The 27,360-nt window shown below is 37.2% G+C and overlaps 1 protein-coding gene across 1 annotated transcript in view; it reads left to right on the forward strand.

Moving 5' to 3' along the window:
- Positions 1–27,360, forward strand: part of drk (growth factor receptor-bound protein 2 drk) — a 69,225-nt gene that overhangs the window by 28,594 nt on the left and 13,271 nt on the right. Inside the window, exons 2-4 of the mRNA XM_067150476.2 lie at positions 2,150–2,247; positions 20,216–20,335; positions 20,465–20,630. Of these exons, the coding sequence (XP_067006577.1) occupies positions 2,150–2,247; positions 20,216–20,335; positions 20,465–20,630 (384 nt within the window). The remainder of the gene's footprint in view (positions 1–2,149; positions 2,248–20,215; positions 20,336–20,464; positions 20,631–27,360) is intronic.

The following is a 27,360-nucleotide window of genomic DNA, read 5'->3' on the forward strand; positions in this document are numbered from 1 at the left end:
GGCTCTTAATTGTTACCACACTCTAAAATATCATCATAATTAGAAATATTAACTAAACACTGCTATATCAACTTGTTCACGACATTGGAAATCATATATAGGTCAATCAATGCCTTTCATAAAATAATCTGAGTATTGTGAGAAATTGTGAGAAATTGTGCTAATTATTTATCCTACCATCAGTCATAAATAATCTCATTTCATATACCGCTGTGCCAATAATTCAATGTAATCTAATTCCTCAATCTACCGTTTACTTGGGAGATATTAATTCTCAGTAGGACGATAATTCTTAATATATACCCCTACATCTGAGCCAATTAGCATATGAAGTTCAATAACTACACATAATCTGTTGCATTATGTCACAAATCTACATTAAATCAGCTGGACTCTTGCTCCCATGTTCACCTCAATATGACCTAACATTGTAACCTTCATTTCATTTAACATCCATTACAAACATCTATCATACGAATCCGTAACAACTTCATCCACATAACCTCACAACGAAACAAACATTGCATCTCAATACTCTTATTACCACATAATTCAAATCCATATCTTCTTATTAATCCTTCTGCATATTATATAATCTCACTTCTCTTTCTTTAAATATCATCTTTGTTACGGTCCGATATTCCCTCGACGATGTATTCTTCATAATAAACACATATTCCAAGTATGATCCATTTCTTTGTATTAATTAATTAATTAATTAATTAATTAATTAATTACAGTCATGTCTGTCGATCTGGTTTCCTCTAAAACTCAACTATGCTCTGCAATACATGTATTCTTCTCAATATCTCCCAGTTCATAGCTAACTAAACATTTTGTGTAGATTGACACATTAAATCGATATACGCACATCACATATGTTAACATAACCCTAACACTACTTATCTGAGTATATCTGTTACTTAAATTAGCACTCATACGCGGTTACATGCTTAGGACCTACCACTAACATTCATAATTTGGCACATAGGATTCATCTATAGGAAATATTCCACTGATTTAAATTAATTTCAACAAATTCTACTGATATTTTTATATAGGAAGCTTATCTCATGTCTCGTCTCTGGCAGCTGCTGGCTTCTGCTTGCTTGCTATGCCATCTCTATGTAGCTGGATTCCACCTCTGGAAACGTCACGACTGGTCTCTCGGCATGGCAGTAGTTGTCCTGGTTATGGTGGCTTGGGCAATCTTCTCCCCATCAGTTTAGGCGGCTCTCATCATGTTGCAGGCGTTCATGAAAGTAGAAAACTATATTATATGAGCAGAATAAATAACTGAGTTCTTCATCTTAAGCCTCTTAACAAATATATGTATATATATTAGTGTTTTCTTTTATATCTCGAAACTGCGCCTGTATATTCACTCAAACGTGGCTTATTTTATTAAATATATCTTTTTCTTCAGGATGATTGCTGCTTCTAGTTATTATTTTAAATATTCTTCACTATAATCGGTCACTTATAGCATAGGAATTTGCCCTTTCTCGTTTTCTTGCAGCGGCTTGAATATTTTTCCTGTCTAATATTTTTTAATTAGATGATACTCTATTCTCTCCACAACTTGACTTAGTCTGTAGTTACGTATGTGTGAATCCTTCACAAATACGTATATATTTGATTCACAGTTTTCTTCCTGTCCACTGAATGGATACCTCTTCTTGCTTCTAAGTGGATTTCTTTCAAATGCGATCTTCTTTCTCGAGGTTTTAAGAATTAATTGATTTCAATTATTTTTCAAAACAATACTTGTTCCATCTTGAAACTCCTTTGCGAGGTCTTTATGACTCTCCGCCTTCTGAGACTGATTTACACCTCGATGATACTTCACATGCGTTTATGCTGCATGAAGCTGCCGGGCGCCATTTTCTCAGCTTTTTTCGTGCGTATGATCGCCTCGAATGTAACGTAATGGTACAGTATGTACTACATCCTCTACGTACTCAAATCTGTTTGTCATATCTACAATTCTTCCTCCCTACACTTCCATCAGAAACTAAAGTTCAGGGTGTCTCAAGATGTCCTTTCATTTGTGTCTGTTCTTCTGATTGAATATTACATTTTTTGTATGTTTTAGATATTTTATTGCACTGATTACATAATCAATCATTTGTATGGTTTTCTTTGACAGATTCTAAATATGGAGGATGACATGAACTGGTATCGTGCAGAGTTAGATGGAAAGGAAGGACTGATACCCAGCAATTATATTGAAATGAAGAGTCATGAGTAAGTCAGATCATTTTGATGTTCATTATATATGTTTTAAGTTTGAACTACTTAAATTATCCATAGTAATCATAAAATGACTCGTTTAAAAGTGATGCTGATTCACAATAAAATATAAGACTGTATCAGCACAAATTATTACTGGTTTTTAGAATCTAAATTCCATCATTAGTAAGAATGATTAAAAGTTACATTTAAAATGAGAAAAAAACATCTACACAAAATGTGCTCTCAAATAGAAATCATATTGGTGACTGGTTTGTTTTGATCCGATTAGTTGGACATCAGTCAGTTGGGTTGACTGCTTATGAAAGGAAAGACTGATTTAATTAGGATATTTTGAAATTTTAGTCTCATTTTAAATGTACCTTCTAACTGTATTAACTGAAAGTAGAATTTAATTCCAAAAACGGGTTATAATTTTTAATTTGTGTGGTGATTTGGACTGAATTTGTTTACTATTCTACTTATATTAGGAAAAGTTGATAGTTTGTAGATCATTATGTATCCTTCCACATGTTAATGTACTTTTGTTTAGCATCATTCCTTTTATGTTACAACATGCTTTTATGTTGGTATTGCCGTGTACTTGTGAATCTTTCCTTCTGTGGTTGTGGGAGATGAGTCACTTGAAATCGTGGGTTGTCATTTGGTTCCTTATTCCAAAACTAATAATAGGGTGGTACCTATGTCATAATCCATAGTTCTTACATACCCACTCTTAATCATTGCCAGTTTATTGGATATAGTGAATGCCTTATGACATTAAGACTTTGGTTAAATGACAATCAACATGCCACGGTGATCAGTGCATATGACTTCACATTAAATTCTGATGATGACATAAAGAATCATTTTATTCAAATCTGGATGTCATCCTGTCAGACATTAATCAACAAGACAAAATAATCTTACCTGGTGATTTTAATGCCAGAGTGGGCAAGGACGACATTGTATAGAATGGTAGCATTGGCAAGGATGGAATTGGCAGTGAAAACTCTAAGGCCGCGTTCACACTAAGGCGATATAAGGTAAGTGATATATCGTAAGCGATATACGATATGCGACACGCACGGACAGATACTTGAAATCTAAAGGAAGGCGATAAAAAAGGTTCACAGCTGCGAGATTGCACAACATATTGCAAGTGACATATCTCTCGAAGTGCAGCTTGCTAGTCTCTTCAGCTTGAACGTAGACATTTTTTTTCTTTTTTTTTGCTAGGGGCTTTACGTCGCACCGACACAGGTCTTATGGCGACGATGGGACAAGGAAGGGCTAGGAGTGGGAAGGAAGCGGCGTTGGCCTTCAATTAAGGTACAGCCCCAGCATTTGCCTGGTGTGAAAATGGGAAACCACGGAAAACCATTTTCAGGGCTGCCGATAGTGGGGTTCGAACCTACTATCTCCCGAATACTGGATACTGGCCACACTTAAGCGACTGCAGCTATTGAGCTCGGTTTTTTTGTTTTTTAACATAACATAAAAACACTTTCAACCTCATTGTCACCATAAGTGTTTTGGGCTTAACTGCATGGGTCAATTTTTGCATTTACATTTTTTTAGCCGAAGATATTCCATATTTTAGGAACGGCACATGTACTAATCTTTTAGTTAAGTAGTTTGACTCTACGTAGGTGGTTTGAAAAGTTCTCGGAATGTACTAGAATTAAGTATCTTACCTCGGTGGATCTGCTTTTATTTTTCAACATAGTCTCCCTGTAGACTAATGTATTTGGTCCAGCTATGTCCAATGCCTTGATCCCATCTCGAAAATGAGATTCCTCCAGGCCTGCAAAATACCTCTCCAATTCGGCTGTCAGTTCTTCCCTTGTAGAAAATCTCCGTCCACCGAGGGAAATTTTCAGCTTGGGGAATAGATGAAAGGCTGATGGTGCCAAATCAGGTGAATAAGGTGGATGTGGCAACAATTCGTACCCCAGTTCATGAAGTTTTGTTATGGCAATAACACTTGTGTGCGGCGGAGCGTGTCCTGATGAAAGATGACGTTTTTCCTTGCCAAACCAGGCCTTGTTTCGCGTATCTTTTCCTGTAGTTGGTCTAGGAGGTTTGCATAGTATTGCCCCGTAATTGTTTGGCCAGTAGGAAGATAATCTATCAGCAGAATGCCTTTTGCATCCCAGAAAACTGAGGCCACGACCTTTCCGGCCGAACGCACTGCCTTTGCTTTCTTTGGTGGTGGTGAATCAGCATGTTTCCACTGCTTTGACTGCTGTTTTGTCTCTGGGGTATAGAAGTGGACCCAAGTTTCATTTGTAGTCACAAACCGGCGCAAAAAATCTTGTTGGTTGCACTCAAAACGGGCCAGACTTTGTTCAGACATTTCCAATCTGGTGCGTTTATTGTCCAGTGTCAAGAGCCGCAGCACCCATCTTGCGGATAATTTTTTGATACCCAATTCTTCGGTTAAAGAAGACATCCCTACAGCTTCAGCAATCTCCCGCACTTTCAGTCGACGATCCTCCATGACCATTTTATGCACTTTTGCGATAAATTCTGGGGTCGTAACACTTTTTGACAGTCCACTAGGCGGATCATCCAAGCTCTCCCGACCAAATTTAAACTTGCTGGTCCACTTGGCAACAGTTGAAAATGAAGGAGCAGAGTACCCCAGTGTGTTCTGAAAGTCGGCATGAATTTCCTTTGCTTTCATACCTTTCTTTATAAAGTATTTAATCACTGCTCAAATCTGTTTTTTCCATTGTCACAAATCACTACGCGGGAACAACAACAAAGAGTCGTCAGTACCATACTCCTGCAGCTAGAGCACTGACGCGCCACGTGTTCACTCACAAAGGATATGCGCGGGAACCTCGTTCTAGCACTGACATCTAGTGGTGATTCCGAGAACTTTTCAAACCGTCCTCGTAAGCTGGATTATGTTTGTATTTTCATGAACTAGCTATAAAAACATTTAAGTATTGGAAGGTGGGATTCTACCTACTGATTTTAATCCACTATTTCCATTGTAAGGGATTTATCAATTGTATGACACTTTTTACAGATATGAAGTGGAAAGTATGAACTCAAATATAGTGAAATAAAATAATTACCTAAGGTCATAACTAGTATTTAATTTTAAAATCCGAAATTAGTGAAAAATGGTCATTTCAGAGGATTAAAATGTATGAAAATAGGCAAAACCTTAGTGTGTTTAAAACTGTTTGCTCCATTGAAGAAGGTTGGCCATAATCCTGAAGAACTCAGCTCGATCCTCTGCTGCCCTCAGAAGGGCATGAGAATTCAGTTTTAACCAGTCTTGTAAGTTTTTCATCCATGAATACCTCTGTTGACCTCGACCACACTGATCTTCACGTTTGCTTTCTAAAGTTAGCTTTAGAAGGTTTCTCATGATATGCCCAAGGTACACTACGTTTCTTGACTAAATCAGTTCTCAACCCTTTCTGCCCTTAGGTAAGGACTCTTTTGATGGTGGTATGATCAACCCATGAAATGTGAAACGTTCTTCTTAAAATCCACATTTCAAATGCTTCTGCTTTGCACGATGTTTTACTCTTCAGTGTCTAATTCTCGGCATCGTATAGAAGTACTTGGTACACATAGTACCGTATATCTCGCACCCTATTTTTAACATTTGAAATTGCATGGGGAAAAACCCACACATAACTCTCTTTAATTTCTGATGCCATAAAGAAATACGGTACATACACGAAATAAAGTTTTGGTATTCCATGGACGTACCTGCATTAAATATTGGGACTGTACCAATTGCTGTTACGGTACGGTACTTTGTACTTGACAGTACAAGAAGAAGCTGCATTTCTTTCTACCTGCAGAATGGTTGAGATTAGCTGTTGTAACAAAAATATCTACAGTAACTTGCAAACCCCCGCCCCAGGGCCATATCAGGAGAACATGTCTTTGCAATAAGTGCAGTTGTGTTAACTCCTTAGAAATAAAGGCTGAAGTAAACGATTGCTTAATTTTAATACTATGTACTGAGATAAAATAAGAATGTGATACTTATCTTTTTCAAGATACAGCGGTGTGCGTAACTAATTTCAGAGGTTAGGTTATGTGCTTCCGTATCTTGTTAAATTTCAGAAAGGCTGTTCCCATGTAAATTTATATTGAAAAGGTATCATTACTCTACAGGAAGCTTGAAATATGTTTTCACAATACATGCACGGTAAACCTAGGTTTCGTAAGTCATTCAGAGGGCCAAAAACTGGTAAGTTTCGTGAGCTGGAAGACGAGTTGCTTAATTATGTTACAGAGTTGCAAAATGATTACTTTAGTATCTCGCACAGATGCTACATTTCAAAGTGGGAACATGCACATACCTGTCAACTTTTAGAAATCAAAATTAGGAAGATTTTTTAATTCTTGGATTTTATCGTGTATATAGCACCATGATATCGATGAAGAAAGGCATACAGTTACAAGATGAACTGATAATTAAACTTAAAATCTTGAACTAAGAAAATATAAAAATAGTTACAAGAAAATGTAACAAACATGGAACAAAATGCATAATAGTTAAATAGACTGTAATATGAAAGGAAATTCTATTTTATAGGTATATCTCAACACTTACCGGAAACTGTCACCGACACAGCTCTCTGAAATATAGTACATTCAGTTTATCCAAATTATGAACTAAGAATGAACACAAATGCACTGGAATACGCAAAACTACCACATACAAAACAGATCAATATGTTTCATACATTATTAGCATACGACTTTGACAGTTGAAAAGCACAGAACCGCATGAAAAATTACATGGCCTACAGCTCCAACGAAACTACGCACAGAAACGATGTTAGCAGTGCACGAACAAGAAACTCAATCTTTCGTCTCGATTAATGCAGTCACTAGAGCACGCTAACCCCTCTCACTTGTAGGACGATTGCCGTCCCGAAGTCTCTGTTGAAAAACACGCACGATGCTGTAGTGAGTGGGAAATACGATACAGTAAGGCGACGGACGATACACTTGCCAAATAAATACACTTAAAAATGAGACTGCGTAAATTACACAAGCAAAAAATAATTTATCCTAGGGGAAGAGTATTGGCCGTACTTGAGGTTATGTTGGTCAAAAATAGGAAGAAGTAAAAATAAATGGGAAAATCTGAAGAAGAGTTAAAAAATGGAAAGTTTCCAGGTAAAATTGAAAGGGTTTGGCAGGTATGCTAGCGAAAAAAGGAGGAATCAGCTGTTCAGATCTGAAAGCGAGATGGGCGGAAGTCAGTACGATGCAGTATGGGATTCTGACCAGAATGATGCACGTGAGAGTAGCTTGGAGATTGAGGGCAGTTACAATGAATAGGGCAAGTATGAATTTATAAATTGTTTCGTAGGACAGGCGTTTGTTGTGATGTAGACTTCTCATCTTCAGGAAGCTTGCTCGAGCCATTTCAATTCTTGTTCTGATTTCTAAGTCTGGGTCTAGTTAGTCGGTGATCCACAATCCTAGATATCTGAATTTCTGAACCTGCTGGACTTTTTTAACATCGATATTCAGACAGGTGTAATCATCATTGTTTCGACTGGTGACCCTAACCTTAGTTTTTTCAGCACTGAACAAGGCCAAGAACATCTTCAGGTGATATTCTTTCCATTAGCCACTGAAGAATCCTCAGGGCTAACAACAGGGATGACAGTGTCATCCGAGTAAAATTGTGTAATAGTGTACCATTAACCTTGATGCTATCGCCTGTATCTTATAATACTTCGTGGAATATCCCTTCAAAATACAGGTTATTTAGTGGGTGGGATTAGGATGGCGGCAAATGAAATGAAATGGCGTATGGCTTTTAGTGCCGAGAGTGTCTGAGGACATGTTCGGCTCGCCAGGTGCAGGTCTTTTGATTTGACACCCGTAGGCGACCTACGTGTCATGATGAGGATGAAATTATGATGAAGACGGCACATACCTACACCCAGCCCCTGTGTCAGCGAAATTAACCAATGATGGTTAAAATTCCCGACCCTGTTGGGATTCGAATCCGGGACCCCTGTGACCAAAGGCCAGCACGCTAACCATTTAGCCATGGAGCTGGACGAGGATGGTGGTTAGGGGGTGGGACAACACACAGCCCTGTTTCACACCACTCGAGTATCGAAACAATGTCACCTGAACAATAAATGTAAGTAAAATCAGACTTCCATCAAAGGCAGACCTATTACCTCATGTCTCATTTTAAATGAAACTTAATCATATTTATGTAATTTAGATTTTTTTAAACTGGTAATAATAATTTTTAATTTGTGCTGATACAGACTGTATTTGTAATGTGTTCCTCATGTCTCAGAGCCTGCAATATAGCTATAATTTTTAATTTTTGCTGATACAGAATGTATTTGTAATGTGTGTCCCTTTTGTCTCAGTCTGCAAATCTCCACGGAGCCTCTTGTTGTTAGTACAGGTGTCTAATGAAGGATAAATCTTCTTTATCTATTCCTTTGGTCCCTGGAATATGCATTATCAGAATTGAACTAACCATAATTGGTATTTGCATTTGATCCTCTACTGAATCGTCTAAAGCTATTAAAAACTATTTAAAATAGTGTGTGTTTGTTCCACCTTGTCAATACACTTTTATAACTGAAAATTATTTATTCATCCTTGTTTATTCATTGATATGGTGAATTATGATATAATACTTCTTTATTTACAGTGCGAATGATAATGGAAAAACACCTGGAAAGGAACAAGGAAATCATCTTTGTATTTTTGGATTTGGAAAAAGCTTATGATACAGTTAAGATAAAACATGTATGGGAATGCCTACGGAAAAAGAATGTACCAAAATCATTAATTAACAAGATAAAAATGTTGTTTCATGACAGTAAAAGCAGTGTATAAGTGGGGAGTGGTGACTCGGAAACATTTTATACAAAAAAAGTCTCAAGCAAGGAAATGCACTGTCACCATTATTGTTTGTTATTTTGATGGATGAAATCATAAAACGTGTGAAACAGATTATCAGTAGTGATGAAGTGAATTCTTTGGTATTTGCAGATGATGTGGTGATTTGGGGAAAGGGAGAAAAGGAAGTACAAATGTGACTGGACATTTGGAATGAAAATCTGAAGGAGTTTGGAATGGTAATTAGTAATTAGTAGTCATGCACTGTGGAAAAGAGAAAAAGAGAAGCCAAGTGAACGTAGACAGAGAACGGTTAGGGAATGTAGAACAGTTTATATATCTGGGTAGCATTATTAATGGAAGTAAGGAAATCAACCCTAAAATTAATTACAGACTAAGTAACTCAGGTACAACATTTTATCATCAAGTCAGAGAGCTTGTATGGGATGACAAAGTACCCAAGAGAACAAAATTAAAATTATGTAAACAGTATTTCATACCAATTGTAACATACGGACTGGAAATGCTGGTAACTAATAAGAGACAAGATAGTAAGATCCAAGCAGTAGAAATGAAATTTTTAAGAACATCGGTTAAAAAGACAAGAAGAGATAGAATCCAAAATATTAAAATCAGAGAAGAGCTAAATATAGAACCATTAGTACAGAACATACAGAAAGCAAGACTGAGATTGTTTGGACATGTAAAAAGAATGGGAAAGGAATGGGTAGCAAGAAGGGAATTAGAAAGAGAAGTTAAGGGAAAGAGACCAGTTGGAAGCCTGAGGAAATGGATGGATCAGGTTTAGAAGGCCATTAGAGAGGCTGGATTGGATGTGGTGGAAGTAATGGAGCAGGAAAAGTGGAAGGACAGAAAGGAGTGGAGGAGGCTTGTTAACCACACCCAGGTGACTGGAGTGGGACATTGATGATGATGACTTATTTAAATTTTTGGCTAAACTAAAGATAGTGTTATAGGCCTACTGTTTTTTTCTTTGATTGGACTTACTGATGAGGGGAATGTACTATGTTCCTGAAACAAGTATGAATAAATAATTTTCAATTATGAAAGTGTATTGATAAGGTGGTCCAAACCCATACTATTTTAAATAGTTCTTAATAGCTTTAGATCAGAATGTTGGACACATCAAAGGCCCTTGACATAGTCTGTATATGCTAAAGCCTACTGTATAAAATTAGGATGATTTTATGTTTTTCTGTGTTGGTTTGGCATCATCGTGTAAGAAGTAATTCAGAATTGCATGTAGACTATTTGTGCTATGCATGGTATGTGTATGCCTAAGTATTTCACATGCCATGACTAATGACCTAGGTTTTATTTTTATATTAACTGTTATTCTATTGCAATACCAGTCCCTTTGATGCTCAGCTAATATCATTCGAAAGTAACGTAGCATTCAACAGCTTTATTCAAAAATTGAGTTTACTTCAAAAAGTGAAGGACATGGGTTTGTCTCCTCAGTTGTTGATTCTACAAAGGCCAGCAGCAGTGCATTTGAATTTATATCTTCACAAGATGAAGTAACAGCATTTAATGATTTGGGACAAAGAACACAAATTGAAGAATGATTTTCATAAAGATGATATTCCTATGTACGTTGTGTAGCAAAACATTTAAAAATCAATGCCTTCACATGCATTTGGTACATTCAGTTAAATATAGTATCTTTAGTTCGTGCCAGTCTTGTGGGGAAAAAATACAAGGGAATCAGCATATAACCAAAGCACACACTGATGAATACAAGATGGACATCAGCTCAAATATCAAATAAAGCATAGAATCAGACAAAGATTCCAGATACTAAAGTGTCTTCTAGTTATAAACCAAAGCCAAATAAGAATTCAGGAGAAAGTAAGTTCCAGCAACAATTAGAAGAAAGTATTAAAGTTTTTGAAGAGAAAATGCAAGAATACTGATTCCATCAAAAAGTAGAATGCCTACCATACTTTCTAGCAGATGGTACGAAAAGAGGAAACTTAAAGAACAATCATTGTGGATACTCGGAGTCGTCCAATCCACGAAGGGCAACGGAGTGTGATCAGAATAGATGAAAAGAAAAATTCAACTACCAGAGAACTCTGTCTTTATTTTATAATCTGAGAAGAAAGACTGTGGTGACATGTAATGTCAGGCTTCGAAGAGAACTCTCAATATCGAAGATGTTGAACTATTTTAAGAATGGTTTGAAAGTATGAACATCTCCAAGCCTGATGATGAAATTCAGTTGAATGGTTCTACTTTTAATCATACCATTACAAATCAAGACATATTATTAGCTATGCTGGGGATAGCCATAGATTTGTCACTGGGCCCTAACAAGATTTTGATGCATCATTAAATGCAACCCACAAACAATATGTCATATCTGATGAAAGGGCAGCCAGGTCAGCCAGAATGAAGAGGTTTTGGGGAAGGAAGATGATGCAAGCTAAATCTTCAGTTAATTCTTTGTTAACGTAAATGTATTTGGGTTTGATTTAAGTGCTCCAATGTGGGCATAAACTGTGTAGATAAATAATAAATAATAAATGCAACCCTCTGTGGGTAGGGGACGCAGGCAAAGGATACACCCACGGTATTCCCTGCCTGTCATAAGAGGTGTCTGAAAGGTGTCGCAGGAGCACTAAACTTGGGAGCGTGGGTTGGCGACCACGAGGCCCTTAGTTGAGTCCTGACATTGCTTCCACTTACTTGTGCCAGGCTCCTCACTTCCATCTATCCTGTCTGACTTCCCTTGGTCAACTCTTATTCTTTTCCGACCCCTGTGGTATTAGAGTATTTGAGATCTAGGGAGCCTTTCATTTTCACACCTTTTGTGGCTCACGTCTATCTTTCTCTGGTACCGGTACATCATTTTTCGAAGTGCCGGATCCTTTCTTTCTACCCCCTGTGGGTGGGGGACATAGATGAAGAATACACCCACTTTATCTTCTGCCTGTCGTATGAGTTGAATAAAAGGAGTGACCAAGGGATTATACATTTGGAACCATGAGACAATCTATGATTAGTACCATTACCCGATGAACACCGTGGCTCGAGTTTACTTGCGATTAGTACTACTACATGTGCCTGGTTGTGCTCCCTCTTGGAGCAGTAATCGTCACTACCCGAGGAATACGTACCGCTACTGCCTCCAACTGGGTTTGTGAGTAGTATCATAGGGGGAGGATTACTATTGAAGTAGTACTGTTATATGAAGAACAGTGGGTGGTGTCGTAATGTGTGATACACTGTGGGTCTAGATTGTCTGTGATTAGTACCACTATGTGAGCAACACCATGCGTGTACGTGGCCTGTGATTAGCACCACTATATGAGAAAGATCACAGATCTAACCGACGCCTGTGAGTAGTGCCGTTATGTGTGACATACCCTGGGTTTACATTTCCTGTGGTTAGTACCACCATGCAAGGAACACCATGATCCTTTGTTACCTGTGATTATTACTTCTATAGGAGAAAAATCATGGTTCTGTGTTACCAGTAATTAGTACTATTACGAGGGGCTGGTGACCTGGATTTTGGACCCCTTTGGACAACAATGCATCATCCCAGAAAATAAGCCATTGAATCAGATCCACTGATTGTTCTGGATTCATGGTAATTTTTTCATCATCATTAGTTCTAGATTCTAGTCACTGGATACATTTTGAAGTTTTAATTACAGTTTTATTTTGTTGTATCATTATGGGCTGATGACCTAGCTGTTAGGCCCCTTTAAACAACAATTATAATCATTAAATGCAAGAAAGGTGCCAAGATACCAGCTCTTATTGCATGCAAAAAATTAGTGAACAACTGGATACCGGTACCACAATGTTTTTATCTGTGGCTCGTACAGTTTTAATTCACAAGAATCAATCAATATTCAGTCAATATTCTAAAGGCTAATGCCTTGTCGATGCAACCACTCTTTTCTTTCATTGGCTGTTCGCTTCAGTTCCATGTAATTGACACAACCTAACCTCTTCTTGATATCCAAAAACTTCATCCTAGGTCTTCCTCTTCCTTTCTTTCCCAGCACTTTCCCTTCAAGTATGTTAGTGATGAAAGTATTGTGTCTGATGACATGTCCAATAAACTTTAATTTCCCATTTTCCATTTCGTTTAAAAATCTTCTATCTCTTTTAACTTCCCTTAAGACTTCCAGGTTGGTTTTTCTTTCCGTCCAGCTCGTTCTGGTCATTTTCTGCCATATCCACATTTCAGCAGCTTCAAGTCGATTCCTTTCTAATTTACCCAGAGTCAAACTCTCACTTCCATACCGAAGTATACTCCATACAAATGATTTTGCAAAGGATTTTCTGACATCTATATTAATGTATGTGCTGGTTAAAATGTTTTTCTTGCTCATAAATGCCTGTTTTGCCAATGTTGTTCTTCTCTTTACTTCCAGGAAGCATCTATTATCCTTTGTTATCATACTACCAAGATAACAGAATTGTTTCACCTGATCAATACTGATGTCATCAATTTTTATATTGGTTTTAATTTGTTCCATATTTTTCCCTACTACCATTACTTTCATTTTCCGTTTGTTTACTTTTAATTTCCATAGTTTAATAGTGCCTGAGAGGACTTTCAGCATTCTATTCATTTCTTTTTCTGAGTCTGCAATTAATAAGATGTCATCTGCAAATCTGATACAACATATCCTTTCACCATTGACTTTTATTCCCTTTGTCTTCTCCTTCATGACTGAATAGCTTCCTCAATGAACATATTACATAAATACGGTGATAGGGGACAACCTTGTCTATCTCCTTTCCTAGTCCTGGCCTTTTCTTCTACCTGATTGATGATTATTTTTGTGCTTTGGTTCAGATACAGTTGATTAATCATTCTTCTGTCCTTCCAGTCCAGTCCTATTTTCCTCATAGTTCAAAACAGTAGTTCCAAGTTCACATTGTAACTGAAATATTGTTAATAATTATAGACCCATTATTATCTTCTGTGTTCTTCGGAGGATAATTGAAAGGTGTTCGGAATGAATTGCAAGACAGTACGTAGATTTTAATCCAAATCAGAGGAGATTACATTCACAGCTGGGACCGGTACAATTGTATCATTGTTAAATGAGGTACTGTTTGAGGCAAAACACAATGATGATGCTACAGTATAATTTTTAGACATTTGACACTGTTAGCCATGATGGCATATCAGCAATTCGGATGACTGCACTCTCTTCAAAATTGCAAGACTAAATTACAATTTTGATAGGAAATTTTACACCAGTTAATGATGGTATAAAGAAGACAAAAAAAAAAATCAAATGAGTAATGCAAGGTTCTCCTCTATCACCTTGTCTTTTCAACCTATCCATAGACATATCTGCCAACTTTCCCGGTTTAGGCGGGAGACTCCAGATTTTCGACAGCTTTTCCCGCCTCCCGATTACTATATTATTTCTCCCGATTTTAGCTTTTTTTTATGAACTTTAAAAATGTGTTTTCAAGTCGCGTCATTTCAGCTTTCTACGCAAGTGGCCGGAAGTCCTTCGTTCATTGTCGCTTTCATATGAAATATAGACGTTTATTAATGCGAGAAATGCGCGCTAATGTGCGATGTTTATTGAAACGGTATATCGCATCGCGTATATCGATTGTCAATCTCTCGTTCTTGCGTGCTATGTTCGTGTTCGTTCACAGTAGTCTAGTCGATTCTAGAGACTATTGCTAGATTTGGACTCTTTTTTTAATAATTTAGTGACAGAATTTCAAAGATAGCGACTAGTGACTTTTCTAGAGATTTTACGAGCCATTCGGAGACAATTCTGGCGAATTTTAATGAACTGCTTGATAAAAATAACATTGGGCTTCGCATAATCGGGCGGGCGTGTGATGCAATATATTCTATGCATTTGCTAAGTAATGGCATCTAAGTGCATGGCTGATTCACACGTGTGGAGCATGAGTTCATACTATTTTCGGAAGACTTATAAAAGACCGATCATTTCACTCACCTACTTCTTGTGAGGGAATAGAGATATGTAATTTTTAACCTGGTAGCCTTGTATAGCAACAGTCGGGTTTTGAGACAATAAATGTTTACCATAGTACTCCTGTATTGTGCAAGACATGTAGAACAAGCAGATTTGACCAATTGTATCTCCTGATTCATCCCGATTTTTCCTGATTTTAATATCTAAATCTCCTGATTTTCGGCTTTATAAAGTTGGCAGGTATGCATAGATTACATACTTGAAGTGCTTTCAGAACATTCGATAAGAGAAGAGTTTGGTTTTGATCTAGTTGAAGGATTTGATAAAATAACTGTCCTCAGGTTTGCAGATGATGCTGTTACAAACATGCGTACATACATACATACATACATAAGTATACATATGTATCCCACGTCGTTCCATCTATATGATGGGTCGGCGAATGAAGCCTCTCCACCAACTTCTTTCTTTATACTTTTCTCCTTCAGTGTTGTCCCAGTTCCCTCCTCGTTGCTGAATGTTGTTGTCCACCATGTCTGTATATTGCATTCTTGGCTGCCCTCTTGGTCTTGAATATTTTAACTGCAGGTCAAACATTTTTCTTGGTATGCGATCAGGATCCATCCTTCGCATGAGACCATACCATTTGAGTCTACGCAGAGTTATGTTATCCTGCATTCTGCCAACCTGAGCCATGTCCCTGATGTTCTCATTACAAATTTTATCTTTATCTCGTCTTGTTTTGCCAACCATCGCCCCGATGAATCCCATTTCAGCTGCCTGAATCTGTGCTTCACTTTTTTTCCTCATGGTCCAGGTCTCACTCCCTGGGTTCCATATTAGGTCTCTGACAACTCTAGAATGTTCCTCCAGCTTGAATCCTGCTGGTAAGTTCCTCTTCATTGGAGCCTGTTGCTGATATCATGCTTCCTAGATATTTGAATTTGTTGGACATCTTGAGTTGTTTATCCTCTATTTCAATGTAACCTTCAGGTTGACCATTTCTCTGCATAACCAACACTTCACTTTTTTCCTGACAATCTTAGGCCGTACCCTTTAACTGTTACTGTCCATGCATTTATCTGATCCTGAAGTTCCTCCTTGGAATCTCCCCATTTACAGATGTCATAAGCAAATAGCATTGTTATATTAGCTAAAGATCAGCAGGCATCAACTGAACTAACTCAAATGTCCATTTTTGCAATTAGCTTGCAGTTAAATTAAGAAAAATGTGAAGCAATATTTATCAGCAGTTGAACACTATGCAGTGTAGATACTCAGCTGGGTGGAGTGAATATTAAAAGTCTCTGCAGAGAGCAACCAATTAAGTATTTGTGGGTTCATTTTTCTGAGGGGCTGAATTCTGTAATTCAAAACCTAGCTGACAAATTTCAGATTTTATCATTGAGTTACTTAATTCAGAACAGAAACTCTTAGTTCTCGATAGTTATATTCGGCCAGTGTTGCTATATCTGTTCCAAAACGTTCCATTAAATCAACTTCCCTTGAAGTTCCTGGAAGGTACTGGTAAGTTAATCAGAAGTACTATTAAAGAAATTCTTTGTCTTCCTGGTTTCACACCTGATGCAATACTGTGTAGAGCAAGAAAATGCAAGGGGTCAGGTCTATTATGTTCAAAATGGGAAACATGTCTGCAACACATTAATAACTGCAAGACCATACTTAAAACCAGGAAATCCTCTTGTGATTGTCACAAGACTCAACGATGAGATCAGATTGTCTGCTTAAACTAGAACTGCATAATGAACACACACATATCTTAAGGTCCAAGTAGCTCATGAGGAATTGAGGAATCGTGAATACAAGAAATGGTGTGAACTTTCCCAAAAAGGAAAATGGGTAGAATTATGCCAAGAATATGCACCAAGTAATCAATGGTTATTCGACAAAAGAGACTTTACATCTTCAGAATGGTGAGATGCTATCAAGAGGACAGCAAATGTAATACCCGTACGAGCTCTTCCAGGCGGATCCCGGGACAGATCCTGTTGTAGGTACTGCAATGAATTTGAAACCCTTGCACATGTTCTGGGATCTTGTCATGGAGAACTAAGGAATGTCCATCACTCAGCAGGAAGATCATAGCAAATGGATTAAAGGAATCTGGTTTGGTGGTACGTGAGGAATATCATTGTCTTGCTGCAGGAGGTTGTATGTATCAGTTGGACATAATTGCAGTCAATAGAAAGAAAGGATGTCCTGTTGTAACTGATCTGACAGGTTTGAGGACAATGCTGAGCAGCCACATAGAATTAATAAAGAGAAGAGAACTATAGATGAACTCATAGTTCCCTACCTGAAGGAAAAGTAGTGTTAGTGGGTATATCAGTTATAGGATTAATGATAGGTGCCAAAGGAACTATTCCAAGATTTCTAGTGGATACTTTTAAACTCAATCATCATTTCCCCTTATCCACCTCCTGCCAGATTGGGGTATTTATGGCACTTCTCCATCTTCCTCTTTCCTTCCACCATTCCTCTTCCACGATCTTATCCCAGTCTAAATTTAGTCTTCTTATGCCACTCTTCACCGATTCAATCTACCTTGTTCTAGGTCTTCCGCTTGCTCTGTTGCCCTCGCACTTTGCGTCCAGCATCTGTCTTGAAATTCTCTTCTTCTCCATCCTCTTAACATGTCCGAACCAAATTAGTTTATTCTTTTATCTCTCTCATTTTGCTCTCCTATCCCAACTTCCTTCCTAACATCTTCATTTCTCACTCTGTCTTTCCTATACTCTCTTGCCTGGTAGTCAAAGTCCAAGCCTCAGCTGCATAAGTCAGTATGGGTAGATGGTACATTTTGTACATTATCACTTTACTTTTCCTTGGTACTTTTTTGCTTCAAACAACACTTTGGTAGAATGCGTTACCCTGCTGTATCCTCCTGCTAATCTCCATGTCCACCCTAGCATTTTGCATTAATTCACTTCCTAGGTATTTAAAACTGTTCACAATTTCCAGACTCTGATTTCCAATTTTCACAGGGCCCTTTCCTTGCCTCTCCCCTCTCGACATCACCACAATTTTGCTTTTCTCTGTACTGATTTTCATGTCATACATCTCAATTTTTTCGTTCAGTACATCTAGTTGTTGTTCAACTTTGTTGCTGTTCTTTTTCCAGATCACATCATCTGCAAATAGCAGTATCTTAATCTGTTTACCTCCATCGGCTTACTTTGTTTCCTTTACAATTTTGTCCATGACCATAATAAACAAAAGAGGTGACTGAACAGTCCCCTTTCTTAGTCCAGTCTTATTCTGTCTTTCCAGCTGGGGTCAGTACTTTGCTAACACAGTTGTTGTATAATGCTTGCACCATTTCTTACATTTCTCTTCCAAGGCTCTTTTTAACCATGGTTTCGCAAACCTTCTCTCTGGGGATACTATCATATGCCTTTTCTATATCTATGAGAAAGTCATGACCAGATCCTTTCCATATTTCCAGTTCTTTTCCATCAGCTGTCTCATGCTAAAGCCTGGGTCCACTGTAGATCTTCCACTCCTGAAGCCATATTGTTCCTCTTGTAACTCTTGTTCAATCTTTCTTCTCATTCTTCTTTCAGTATCCTTTTAGTATTTTAACTACCTGTGATATAAGTGTGATTCCTCTATAGTTACCACAAACTTTCTTGTCCCCTTTCTTAAACACTGGTATTATCCCTTTTTTCCAGTCTTCTGGTACACATTTGTGTTTCCACATTCATTTTACTAGTTGGTACAACCAATGCATACCAACAGGTCCAGCAGCCTTTATATCATTTCTACACTGATTTCATCTATCCCTGTTGCTTTTCCCATCTTGATCTTTTGTACCACTTGCTCCACCTTCAGCATTGTTATATCATCCTCTGTTGATACCTCACACTGAATTGTTTCTATCTTCCCTGTACAGTTGTTCACATTCAATAGCTTATCAAAATACTTCTCTTTATCTCTTCTGAGTGTGTTAACAATTCCCCATCTTCTTTTTTCACTAGCTTTATGATAACTCTATCTTACTTCTTATAAGCCCATACAGCATCCTTTTGCTGCCACTTACATCCACTTCCATTTTTGTGTGTGTACATTCTTCCCAAGTCTTCTTCTTTTCTTCTCCTACCACCTTCTTACATCTCAGTTTGCTGTTGAGATACTGCCTTTTGCCTTCTTCTGTTTGATCTCAGTTCCATTCTTGCCAGGCACACTTAAACCGTACAAAATTGTTCTAAATTGAATATCAGATACAGTTATTACAACACTGATAGTTCAGTATCATTAATGCGAAAGCACTTATATTGGAATTAGCAAGGAATTACTATGATAATTAACACTGAAATGTATACTTTTAATTTATGTCGACTGGCAACCTCTGGTGAGAGGAATTTGAAATAAATTTTTATTCTTTCTACACAACTTTTCTTTTATGTTTTGCAAAAGAGTTCGCAAGCTGAGTAATGTTTCTCATGTTCCCAGTACTGCACGGAAACCAGACTTTTCTGCACTAAAGTCTGCCTCACAATTCCAGAATATTCTGTAGTGCAGTATTTTCAGAAACTGCCTTGGAATTTCAATTTTCAGCAAGATTGGAAAATGTATTTTGCTCTTTTCCTACGCATATTCCTATCCAGTATCCTGTAAGATCTTTGTCATTTTGAATACTTTGACGCTAAGTTGTATTCATATAATTTCAAGTGTCTTTGGAATGATTGATTGGGAGTTGCAGTTTTGGATTACATGACTCAAGAATTTTGGGTCATTGAAGGTATTAGGTGTACCTTTGACTGAAGTCTAATTGTATCTATTTTATTTTATGAAATACTTCCTCTCATGCAGAGGCTGCCTTGTGACAAAGTATACTTTTACATTTATTTTTAGAAGAGAAATAGATATACTGTACTTGAGAAATGTTGAAGGTAACCTAATTGTAACAGTGATTTCTTAGAATTATCCGTGAGCCCCTTAAGGCTATGATGGCAATCTCCAGTAACGTTGTAACTGGCAGAGACATCTTTTTCCAGAAATTAGCGGCAAAAGTGGGAATCGTTCCCCTTGCTCCAATCATTAGACCTACTATGTTGTTTAAGTGACATTGTTTTGTTATTTAGAAAATTATATTATTTTGATTGATAAATAGGGTATAAATGTTTCAGCTGGTACTACGGAAGAATTACTCGAGCTGATGCAGAGAAGTTGCTGCTGAACAAACATGAAGGCGCATTTTTAATTCGCGTTAGTGAAAGTTCTCCTGGAGACTTCTCCTTGTCAGTCAAGTGAGTGTGGCATACCTTTATAGTTATCTAGGTATTTATTTTTTAATTTAAATAATATTTTTTAAGTTTCTAAGAGGACATTTACCTACTTTTAATTTCATTCTCTCTTTTTTTTTTTTTCCCCCCCAGATGTTCTGATGGTGTACAGCATTTTAAAGTCCTCCGTGATGCACAGGGAAAGTTCTTCTTATGGGTTGTTAAGTTTAATAGTCTCAATGAATTAGTTGAATACCATCGAACTGCATCAGTCTCAAGATCACAAGATGTTAAACTTAGGGACATGGTTCCAGAAGAGGTAAGTTATGAATGTTTAGAATCCTTCTCAATCTGAGTTTATTGGAATTAAAATAGGGAATGTTAATTTCTGAATTATATGAAAGGAAACTTATGGATCTTTGACGTATTTTGCTAATATTCGCGTGTGGTATACTGTGTTCAGATAGTTTACAAAAATATGTTTAAAGATCCATTTGAATTCTTCTTAGCACCTTTTAAGGCACTTTTGAGAGACGGAGATGTTTTTTGTAAAGGGACATTTTACTCAGAATGAGGATTTTTACTGAAAAGGTTTGTTGTGAGAATAATTTTTATTGTTTATAGTTCAAAATAAGTTCTGTTGGCTGCAGAACAACTTTAACATTGATCCTGTAGTTCACCTAGTATAAATAAATAGCTTAATGTAGAAACACATAATAATATAGCAGGTTCAATCCTGGCTCAAATATGTCAGCCTAGAGTCAGTAGATTCACTGGCACATAAAAAATCCTGCAGGACTATAAATTCCAGCACCTCGGCATCTCCAAAAACTGTGAAAGTAGTAAAAGCTAATAACATGAATACACTATAATTTGAACAGAAATATATTAAAATGCACGGGGCTAGTAATCTCATCATTTTGTCCTATAAAAACAAATTATCAAAGTACATAGCCATCTTCAGTTTTTAAAAAACTGTTTCTATAAAATTGTTAGAATTAAGATAATGAAATATACTTTATTCCCTTGAAGAGGCATCCTTTTTGTACCAACAGTTGAATATGCTGAGTTCAGGCTATGCATCATTTTCCAGCCCCAGTTTCTCAGGTGTGGTGTACAAGCGCTTGCCATCTCTTCCTGTCTGCATACATCTCCTGTTCCTGGACATCTCACCTGAGACCTGATTTCACTGTGCCTGTCCAGCATTTCCTTGGCCTTCCCCTGGGACTTTTTCCTTGGACAATAATGTCAGAGTATATTCTGGCAGGTCTCATGCTCTTCTTTCTCACAGTGTGCCCATACCACTGAAGTCGATGTTTCTTTATTACACTGATAATAGGTACCTCAACCTCCTTTCTACAGGGGACAAGGAAAGAGAACGTGTTAAGCAAGAAAACGTACTCTTGAACACACAAATCAAAACTATCCAACAGGGATATGAGATGGAAACATTTGATATAGGCCAATTCCAGGCATCGCGTATTTACATGTGTACATTTCTTCTTTTTAACATATATATGAAACTTACCACCTAAACAAATTGAGATTTATGCATAATAACGCCTAGATGATACTTAATAACCCCCACAAATTTCATTGTTATAAACTTGATGTATACGATTTTATAAACTTTTAAATGTAGCAATTGGTGTTTACATGGGATGGGCTTTTAACTTCGCATACCTGTACGTTTTTTCTAAATTCTGAGAATTGTGGTAACTTTTAGTAGTAATGTTAATATATTGTTTACAAGAAGGACAAATGTACATTTTGTGAAAAAACAAAAACAAATGTGTAACTTGCATAGTGTCAACGTAATATATTTAAAAGCGATCACCGCATATTTACTTCAGAGTCACGGTATTACACATACGAATCTGTGCTATGGCAACATGGCATGAGGGGCTAATAAATCTTTAACTGTGGATCAAATACGATCACTGAATGATAAAATGTATATTTAATATTGCAGCAAGTAATAATAAATAAGGCAGGGGGGGGGGGCGTGATGGCGGTCAAACTGCTTGCAACCATCAAGACTGACTGGGTTCGAGTCCCGATTAATGCATCTGTGATTTTCGATGTGAAAGTTACATCCAGTGGTTCGAATTTCATCTAAAATATGAGGTTCTGTCGCTTATGATAGTGTGATTATCGGTTACATAAAACTCCAAGCTTCCTTCCTCCCAATAATAATAATAATAATAATAATAATAATAATAATAATAATAATAATAATAATAATAATAATAATAATAATAAGGCATATAACTACAGATACTGCTACAGACATGTGGCCTAAGTAAAATGTTTTTATGAATTGTCACACATTCATTTAACATTAATAACAGTGAATGTAAAATAAACTAAAATATTTAAAAATATCTGGACATTCAATGCTTACCGGTACGTAGCCTACAGTTTGAATGAAAGCTTGATCAGAAAAAAATATAAAATGAAAACACAATTAATGTTCATTCTGCTTCTGGTATTGAGGCCCTATGTTCCACCTGGAATTAAAGGAAATAAGTTCTGCTTCTGGTATAGACTCATCAAAATACCATTTCCCATGAGTAAAATGAGGCACCAGTAATTTTCTTTCGATTTCACTTTCATTTAAAAAGCGCTCGTCTTTAGTCGGTGGTTCACAAAACAGTTTAGCTTCATTGTTGCACTTGTGAAAATTGGTTACAAAATAAACATCAGTTTCAGTTATTGTACAAACATAATACTTGGAATGTTTCTTTCCGCTGTATTTTCCAAGGACGAAGTCTCCTACTTCAAAAGTCGTATCACGGGGTGGATTTTTGTCATCTTGTCATCTGCTTCGATCTTGTAGTCTGGATGTACAGAGTGTGTGGTAGTTGTTTCTGAATACTATTATTTTCTTGCCTGAAGTATGTATTTTTTTCATGGCTCCACATAATTAATATCATGTGTTCTTGGTACTGCACAGACATCAGTGAAGCAGCTTTTCAGAAGGGGTTTACTCCTTTCAACATCTTCAGAAGGAACAAATATAACATTTGTGTTTGCTGAATTTCTTTTTGCTACTCACACGACATCGTGCACATCTATAAGATCTCTTTTTGCACTAGAGAAACAGTCAAATTACGTTTTAGTGTTCCGCTGACACCATCAACAGCACCTTTCCCATGACCAGACGCAAAAAAATTCCAAGTTACATTCATTCCAAAGGTTTACGAACATGAACCTTTGATTGAACTGGCTTGCCGCCCCGTCACTCTTGTGATTTCTAGTCGTTTTTCCTTGATGTCTGTTAATACTCTGCTTAAAAATGAGTGCGTGGCATATTTGTCATGCTCCATATGGTCAGACATAATCTTATATGAAGCATGATTTCCTCCCGCAAACCTCGCGACAGCAGTAAATATCGTAATTTGTTGGTAATGCTAATAACAACTCTGAATTTCATCTTGTGGAAGAATAGTGAAATTCTCTGCAAAATCCACTTGCAAAACCATTGAATTTTCAGTCGTTTGATTTTTTGCACTTCGAACATTTTGCTTTGCATTCTTTTAATAAATGTGTATTTCATAAACAAGGGACACGATTTTACTAGTTTATCAAAACACTCTTGAACTGTGTCAGATTCTTGAGTTCGAGATATGTGATTTTCATCATCACTTTGGCACTGGTACCCCTCAATTTCGTCTCCAGCATTCCTGTACACATGGCTCCATGCGACAGGGAACTCCTCTGCCGCCCGCTCGCGAGAACGTCGTAAACACGCGACGTATTTTACTATCAGCTTCGTATGAATCCATTTGAAATTTTAAACAAATGATATAGCAGTTTGAAAGGGTGTACAGTATTGGCTTTGCGTACCAAATTTTATTCAAATTGAGCCACGCACTTTTTGTGTACAGAAACTTTTATACCTTTTTCGTCTCATGTTTACACGGCCTGCAGCAGTAAATGCGTTGCCTTGTTATACCTTATATAAACTGTTGTTAACCTAAACAAGTACCTTACTACAAAGAGAAAGAGCATTAGAATTAACATTTACCATAATTCTTTTGATACCTTTTCATCATAATAAACAGTAATTCCTAAAACATTGAGAAATATCAAATGAATTTAGACTGCACATATAGGTTCAATTAACCACACAATTAAAAATTGAAAGACATCAATAAATGAATACATATCATAAAATTAATAATATTGAATGTTTTATCTATCATAAAAACCAATTGTTGAGTTTTATTTTAAACTTTATTTTTTTTCCTTCTTGGGTTGACAATTCTCTGGAATCAGCCTATATTTTTATGGATGCAAGTGCATGCTATGTCTTTTACACCAGACACCAAAATAATATGAAAACACTTGCACTTGAGTCCGTAAAAATACCAGTGTATTACTGCTGATCACACTTTTTCTAAACCAAATGTTAGTAGAATGGTAGAAGCCTTATACAGTAGAAGTCCGTTATAGCGAGTACGGCATAAAACTAGAACCCCGTTATACTGACAATGTTTTGCTGTCCCTTCAAAATTCTGTGTATTATCCTTCGGTTACAGCAAGAGCCCTATCACTGACGCATCCATTATTACAAGCGATTAAGCGCGTGCGCACGATTTTTTCCGTTACCGATATTTATGCACCCCAGCGATTACATTGCATGCAATCGATTTTCTTCAGTATCGTTTCCTCGCTATGTCCGCTAGCTAGTTCTCTTGTCGACATTCGAAGGCGAATGTTAGTAATACCCGTCGACTGCTGTTCCGTAAAGAAAATTCGAAATGAAAGAGGATAAGTTTTTGTAAGAAATGCGTAAATAACATGGCCGATAGCAGTTGTTAGCTCGTTAAATATAACACCTGAAGTAAACGATCTATTAATTTTAATATTATATACTGAAATTAAGTACCGGTAAGAATGTGATACACCTCAGGATATGGCAGAGTACATCACTAATTTCAGAGGATAGTTAATATTTTCTCGTGTCTAGTTAAATTTCGGAAAGGCTAATCACATGTATATTTTTAGCGAGGATAACTCTTTTCTCTACATGCGTTTCAAATCTGTTTTCATGACACACATACGGTTAGGTTAGGTGACGCCATTTGAAGAAGAAAACTCTGGAGTGATACCGTATTTCTCCAAATCCAAGACATTTTTTTCCCCACAGAATCTCGTGCAAAAAATCAAGGTTCGTCTTGCATTCACAGCCTAACAGTAATGAATACCACTGGCAACTCTCACGGTAACCACGCTGCTTCTTTTGACCCGCGCAAGCACACACACAATTCGTTGACAATAAAGAACCGCCTCTTTATTATACATCGCTATCCATGACAACCAGTTGTACAGTGCCTACAAATACTGTAGAGACTCTACTGTATTTGGTGCCTATGTGTAACATCATTGGTTCTCGGGAAATAGTGGAAATAATGACATTCTATTAGTCTCTACAAAAACATTTCAAAAATCTGCAGAATGGCATCAAAACATGCGAGTCGAATTCTTAGAAAGGCCGCGGCTACTCAGTGGCAGAGTTATAATGCGTCTACTGTACCTGACTCTTAGTAAAATTAAGTTTTATAGATAGCAAGAATAATTTCGTGATGGATAGTCGTAAAGATACGTGGAACAGGTATTGCCGGCAAATTTTCAACGGTTTCTCGTCGATATTATGATGCCAATTGTAAGGTAATGGTTATTAAACATTCGGAAATGTAGAATAATTGTGCAGCCGCAAGAAAATACGGCATAGGCCTAACTAAAGCCAATATCTGGCGTTAGCGTGAAGACAAAGCTAAATAAATGTGTACTGTACAAAAAATGCATTCAGTGGTCCGCAACAAGGACGCTTTAAAGAAGTCGAAAATGAAATTGTGAGGTATGTGCACGAAAAATGCAAGGGCGGAAAGGCCTTAGCGTGGCACAGTAAACTCGTTCATTGACCTTTAACATCCGCGATTAGGCCTATACATCGCTAGCCGCTGAAGTTGGCCAAACCCGGCAAGTGAGACATGCGTGTAGCAGTAGCCGGTTATATCTGACGCTGAGTAAAAGTACCGTAACAGTTTTATAGACGGCAAGAATATTTTCCTGTCGGATCGCTGTATTGTAGAGACCCATGGAATAGGTATTGCAGGCAAATTTTCAACGGGTTCTCTTCTGTATTATGATGCCAATTTTAAGTTAGTGGTCATTAAAACCGCAGAAATAAAGAATAATTGTGCAGCTGCAAAAAAATGCGGCATAACGAAGGGCAATGTTCGGCGTCTAAAAATAGTCTAAATATGCGTACTGTACAACAAAGGCATTCATATGGTTATACAAAGCACTTTTTGAGCCTGATTAAAATTTTTTGGAGGAAAAAGTGGGGTTCGTCTTGGATTCGGAGAAATATGGGGTACTGTAATTTTTTCAGAATGAAATTAAACTTACACTTTCACGTAGAGGCCTAGTATCGGATTTTGAAAAATAACAAACAAGTCATAGTGTGGATATCATCCGTGGAAATGCAAGTTTTGAGCAGACTGATCGCCGCTTCTTACAGATTTAAATGTGTATGGGGGTTTTCCGACTTTTATACAAAAATCGGATATAACGACAATCTGCTATAACGAGTAAATTTTCTGCTGTTGTGAATTCTCGCTATAACAGACTTCTACTGTATTTCTGACCAGTGGATTATTAAACATTTTGTGGTCACACTCTTCAACCGTAAATTATTCGGGGATCACACTCAACCATGTACGAGAGAATAACTTTCTCCGCCATTTCAAATTCTACAAAAATTTGACCTACTCGAGTCAAAGCTGTGAGAGTTTGAAGTCTTGTTTCAATATTTGTGCCACCTCGACATGGTTAAAGATGTGGGTGCCAGTCCACTTTCTGAAGGATTTTAATTTTGTCTTCGTTAATAAGCAGTGTTGCAACTTTTTCCTTATCAATAACTAGAGCCCTGCACGGAAGCGGATATCCACGGCTTCATCCGCAGAGTTAGTGTCTTGGGGGATAAAAACTGTATGGCAATGATAAATTTGCTGATAATTTCTAAATAAAGACGTTAA

Source organism: Anabrus simplex, chromosome 6 (genome assembly GCF_040414725.1).
Source record: "Anabrus simplex isolate iqAnaSimp1 chromosome 6, ASM4041472v1, whole genome shotgun sequence".
NCBI classification, from domain to species: domain Eukaryota; kingdom Metazoa; phylum Arthropoda; class Insecta; order Orthoptera; family Tettigoniidae; genus Anabrus; species Anabrus simplex.